Below are 5,155 nucleotides of genomic sequence, written 5' to 3' on the forward strand. Positions count from 1 at the left end.
ACAGTCACTGTGCGGGACCCACCACCCACAGGCACCACCTGGGGCTGGCCTTGTGCATCCTTGTACTGCACCGTGAAGGAGTCAAAGGTGCCCTCAGGGACGGTCCATTCCAGCTGGATGGAGTCGGGGGTTACATGGGAGGCTGTGAGGTCGCCCAGGCGGGGCTGGGATGGCAGTTCCTCCTCCTCTGGTGGGGCTGGAGCTGCAATGGAGAGGGCACAATGCAAAAAAGATGCACAACGGGGATTAAAAATCCACCCACTTGTCCATTCATCCATCTATCTCTCAATTAAGCAGAGCATCCATACATCCTTCCCCTCAGTCATCCATCACTCCATCCATCTATCCAACCATCCACCAAACACCAGCCAATTTACTCATCTCTCCACCCATCCATCCTGCCATTTCTCCACCTACTTGTCTAGGCAACCTCCGTTCCTCCATTTATGTACCTGTTGATCACTCCATTCAGCCTATTGGTCACCAGTTTGTCACTTCATCCACCCRTCTAACCATCCATCCACCCTGCCCAGTCAGCCAGTCAGGCTCCTTCCATCCAATCACCCATCTTTCCAAACACATTTTTCAAYCCCTCCCTCCAGCCATGGATCCATGAATCCAGGCCTCCAACTATCTYATACATTCCTTTAACCATTTAATTACTCATCCAACCATCCATTCTCCCATCCATCTGTCCAAGCATGCTGCTGGTCAACCATCTTTCCAATCATCCAAATAACCATCCAACCATCCACTCAACCAACCAAATGCCCAACCATCCAACCATCCAATGTTTCATACCACCGTTCATCCGTCCATTCGTCCATCCTTGCATGCAGCCATGCCCGCCACCAATTTACCATCCAAGACCTGATTCTACATCCCAGATGCCCAAAYGGACCAGAATGGACTACGCTTCTGACCCGCTCCAAAACCAGTGCACAGAGGGGATGKGGATGGTGCCTGCAGCTGCCCTCACCTGTGACCGCATCRGTGGAGATGGGGCCAASACGTTTCCGTCCCCACATCCCATACAGGTTGAACTTGTAGCGGCGAGATGGAACCAGGTCAGGCACGGTCACACTGYGGGACTYGCCATCCACAGGYASCACCTGGGGCTGSCCTTGTGCATCCTTGTACTGCACCGYGAAGGAGTCAAAGGTGCCCTCAGGGATGGTCCAGTCGAGCTGGATGGAGCTAGGGGTGACGTGGGAGGCTGTGAGGTCACCCAGACGGGGTTGGGAAGGCAGCTCCTCTTCCAGTGGGGCCGGGGCTGCAACAGAGAGGGCACAATGCAGAAGATACAGCACGGCTAAAAATCCACCCATCCATCCATCTATCCTTCTGTCCATCCACCAGTACACCTACTCAGCTGTACATCTCTGCACATTCAACTAATCATCCCTCTATTTATCCGTTTCCCTAAATATCCACCGGTCTATCCATACCCCCATCAGTACTTCTTTCCACTCAACCACCTGTCCATCCATCCCTCCTGCCATTCCTYCACCTGTTTGTCCATCATAGCCCTCACCCCTCCATGTGTCCATTTGGCAGTCACTCCACTCAGCCAGACAGCCACCAGTCTATCATTCCATCCGTTCAGTCATCTAACCACCCACCGATCTCCCCAGTCAGTCAGCAGTGCTTCCATCCATCCAATCACCCACCTTTCCAAGCACATCTTTTCATCTATCAGACCATGGATGTTGGAATCCAGGCTTCCAACCACTCATACATTCCTTTACCCTCCAGTTATTCATCTAACCATCCGTGCTCCCACCCATCTGTTCAAACATCTTCCTATCCAACCATCTTTCTAATCTTTCAACCAAAAACCCATTCAGCCATCCCACCAACCAGCTACACATCTATCCAATCATCCAACCTTTCATTCCAACATCCATCCACTCCTCCTTCCTGTCATGTGCCCATGGTTACCACCAATTCAGCATCTAAAACCTGATCCCATTTCCCCAAAGGCCCAAGGGAGATAGGACAGGCCCTGCCCAGGATCCTGATCCAAAAATGAACCAGTGCACAGTAGGGATGGAGGGTGCCTGCAGGTGCCCTCACCTGTGATCGCATCAGTGGAGATGGGGCCCAGACGTTTCCGTCCCCACACACCATACACGTTGAACTTGTAGCGGCGCGATGGTGCCAGGTTGGGCACAGTCACACTGCGGGACTCGCCATCCACGGGCACCACCTGGGGCTGGCCTTCTGCATCCTTGTACTGCACCATGAAGGAGTCAAAGGTGCCCTCAGGGATCGTCCATTCAAGCTGGATGGAGCCAGGGGTGACGTGGGAGGCTGTGAGCTCGCCCAGGCGGGGCTGGGATGGAGGTTTTTCCTTTTGCAGCACTGCTGGGGCTGCAATGAAGAGGACACAGTGCAGAAGGAATGCACAGTGGGGATAAAAATCCATCCATCCATCCATCATACATCTGTCTATCCATCTGCCCATCTAATCATTCTTCTGTCCCTCTCTTCATCCATCCATCCATCTCATCTTTCACCATAATTTGAATCAACCAAGCATCCATCCATGCTCCCTTTCATTCTGCTTTGTTCACCCGTACAATCATTCATCCATCTCTCAGTCAGTTCATCCATCCACCCATCCATCTGTCCAATGAATCTGTCTACACACTCCTCAAACCATCCATCCATCCTCCCAGCCCTGCATGCACCCAGGTATCCCCAGTTCAGCACACAAGGCCTGTACCTATTTCCCAGGTGTCCCAAGAGGATCAGCATGGGCCCTGCCCAGCTTCCTGATGACTCCTGAGAGAGGGTTCAAAGGGAATAGGGATGATACTAGCAGCTGCCCTCACCTGTGACAGCATCAGTGGAGACAGGACCCAGTCGTTTCCGCCCCCACACACCGTACAGGTTGAACTTGTAGTGGTGAGATGGAGCCAGGTTGGGCACGGTCACCATGCGGGACCCACCATCAACTGCAAGTGCTTGAGGATGGCCTTGTGCATCCTTGTACTGCACCATGAAGGAGTCAAAGGTGCCCTCAGAGATGGTCCAGTCAAGCTGGACGGAGCTGGGGGTGACGTGGGAGGCAGTGAGCTCGCCCAGTTGGGGCTGGGATGGCGGTTTCTCCTCCAGCATGGCCGAGGCTGCAACAGGGAGGACGCAGTCCAGAAGACACAGTGTCAATAAAGATCTGTCATTCCATCAGTCCATCAGTTTACCCAACCATCCATCCACACGAACATACCTTCAAACAATACCCCCTCCATCTCTGTTTCCCCAAAACATCTATCCAGCCACTTATCCATCTACTGTTCCATTTATCCATCTGTCTGTTCAACCATCTGTTCATCCATCCTCAACCTGTTTGTCCACCAAACTACTCACACATCTGGTTGTTACTCCGCTCAGCCAGACAGACACCCATCTTTCTCTCCACCCATCCATATGACCAACCAGACATTTGTCCAGCTGGCCTGCCATGCTTCCATCCACCCCATCACTCACCTTTATGAGCTCCTTTTCCATTCATCAAGGTATGCATCCATGAATCCATAAATCCAACCACCCACACATTCACTCAAACATCCAGTTCTTCCATCTATCCATGCTTCCACCTATCCATGCACACAACTGTCTGTCCAACAATCTTTTTAATGATCCATCCATGCATCTACATATCCATTCAGCCRTCCAATCACCACACACCCATCCACCCAACTATCCGGCTACCTCTCCATCTGCTGTCCAACCAAACATCACACCCGTCCATCCAACCAACCAACTTTTCATTCCAAAATCTATCCATCTGTCCTTCCTGTCAGGCACCCCTGCCCACCACTAAGTCAGCTTCCAAGACCTGCTCCCAATTCCYAGGAGGTCCAAATGGACGCAGTAAGTCAGGGCTCCTGATCCAATCCAAAAACAGAGCACAGAGGGGAYRGGGATGRTGCCTGCAGCTGCCCTCACCTGTGAYGGCGTCAGTGGAGATGGGGCCMAGAYGTTTCCRTCCCCACACACCATACAGGTTGAACTTGTAGCGRYGWGATGGAACCAGGTTGGGYACAGTCACACTGYGGGACTCGCCRTCCACAGGCACCACCTGGGGYTGGCCTTSTGCATCCTTGTACTGCACCRTGAAGGARTCAAAGGTGCCCTCAGGGATGGTCCAKTCAAGTTGGATGGAGTCAGATGTGACGTGGGAGGCCGTGAGTTCACCCAGGTGGGGCTGGGATGGTGGTTCTTCCGGTGGAGCCAGGGCTGCAATGGAAAGGGTTCAGTGAAGAATTTACAGTGGGGATAAATATCCACCCACCTTTCCACCAGCTCACCAGTTTACGCACTCGACCAAACACCCATACGAACATACATTCAGGTTATCGCTCCTCCATTGGTTCCTCCATCCATCCTTCCACTCAATCATCTCTCCATCCATCCATCTGTCTAACCATCCACCCAACAACCAACTCAACCATATGTCCACCCATCCATCTTCCTATTCCTCTAGCCCTTTTTCCACACAACTCACTTGTCATGCCACTCAGCCAGTCAGCCAGACACCAGTCTGTCTCTCCACCCACCCATCCAACCAGCCAGCCATTTGTCCAGCCACTCAGTCATGCTTCTATCCATCCCATCACCCATCTTTCCAAGCACCTTTTTCCCTCCATCAGGACATGGAACCACAAATCCATAAATCCAACCATCCATACACTCATTTAATCAACCAGTCTTCCTCCAATCATCCATGCTTCTACCCATCTGTCCAAACAAGTGCCTATAAAACCATGTTTCCAACCATAAATCCATATATCAAAAAATCCATGCAGCCATCCAGTCAACAAACCACCCATACGTCCACTCAGATATCACAGAATCAGAGAATGTTTGAGGTCAGGAGAAACCTCTGAAGATCATCTAGTCCAACCCCCCTGCTATCTTTTACTGTCCAATCAAACAAAATGACACTCATGTCCAATCGTCCAACCTTTCATTCCCACATCCACCCATCTGTCCTTCCTCTAATGCACATGTCCATCTCCAACTGAACACCCAAGACCTGTTCCCATTTCCCAGATGGCCCAAAAGGACAAGGATAGATCCCGCCTCACTCCAAAACAGGCATGCAGAGGGGACAGGGATGGTATTCGCAGCTGACCTCACCTGTGAC

At 51.7% G+C, this 5,155-nt stretch overlaps 1 protein-coding gene across 1 annotated transcript in view; it reads right to left on the minus strand.

Moving 5' to 3' along the window:
• Positions 1-5,155, minus strand: part of LOC146585580 (tenascin-X-like) — a gene marked incomplete at both ends in the record, with an annotated part of 19,937 nt that overhangs the window by 8,828 nt on the left and 5,954 nt on the right. Inside the window, 6 exons of the mRNA XM_085322668.1 lie at positions 8-202; positions 980-1,273; positions 2,077-2,373; positions 2,838-3,131; positions 3,955-4,245; positions 4,743-4,746. Coding sequence (XP_085178794.1) covers positions 8-202; positions 980-1,273; positions 2,077-2,373; positions 2,838-3,131; positions 3,955-4,245; positions 4,743-4,746 — 1,375 coding nt within the window. The remainder of the gene's footprint in view (positions 1-7; positions 203-979; positions 1,274-2,076; positions 2,374-2,837; positions 3,132-3,954; positions 4,246-4,742; positions 4,747-5,155) is intronic.

This window comes from Rhea americana, unplaced genomic scaffold (assembly GCF_003343005.1).
Source record: "Rhea americana isolate MKP2758 unplaced genomic scaffold, rheAme1 scaffold_794, whole genome shotgun sequence".
NCBI classification, from domain to species: Eukaryota; Metazoa; Chordata; class Aves; order Rheiformes; family Rheidae; genus Rhea; species Rhea americana.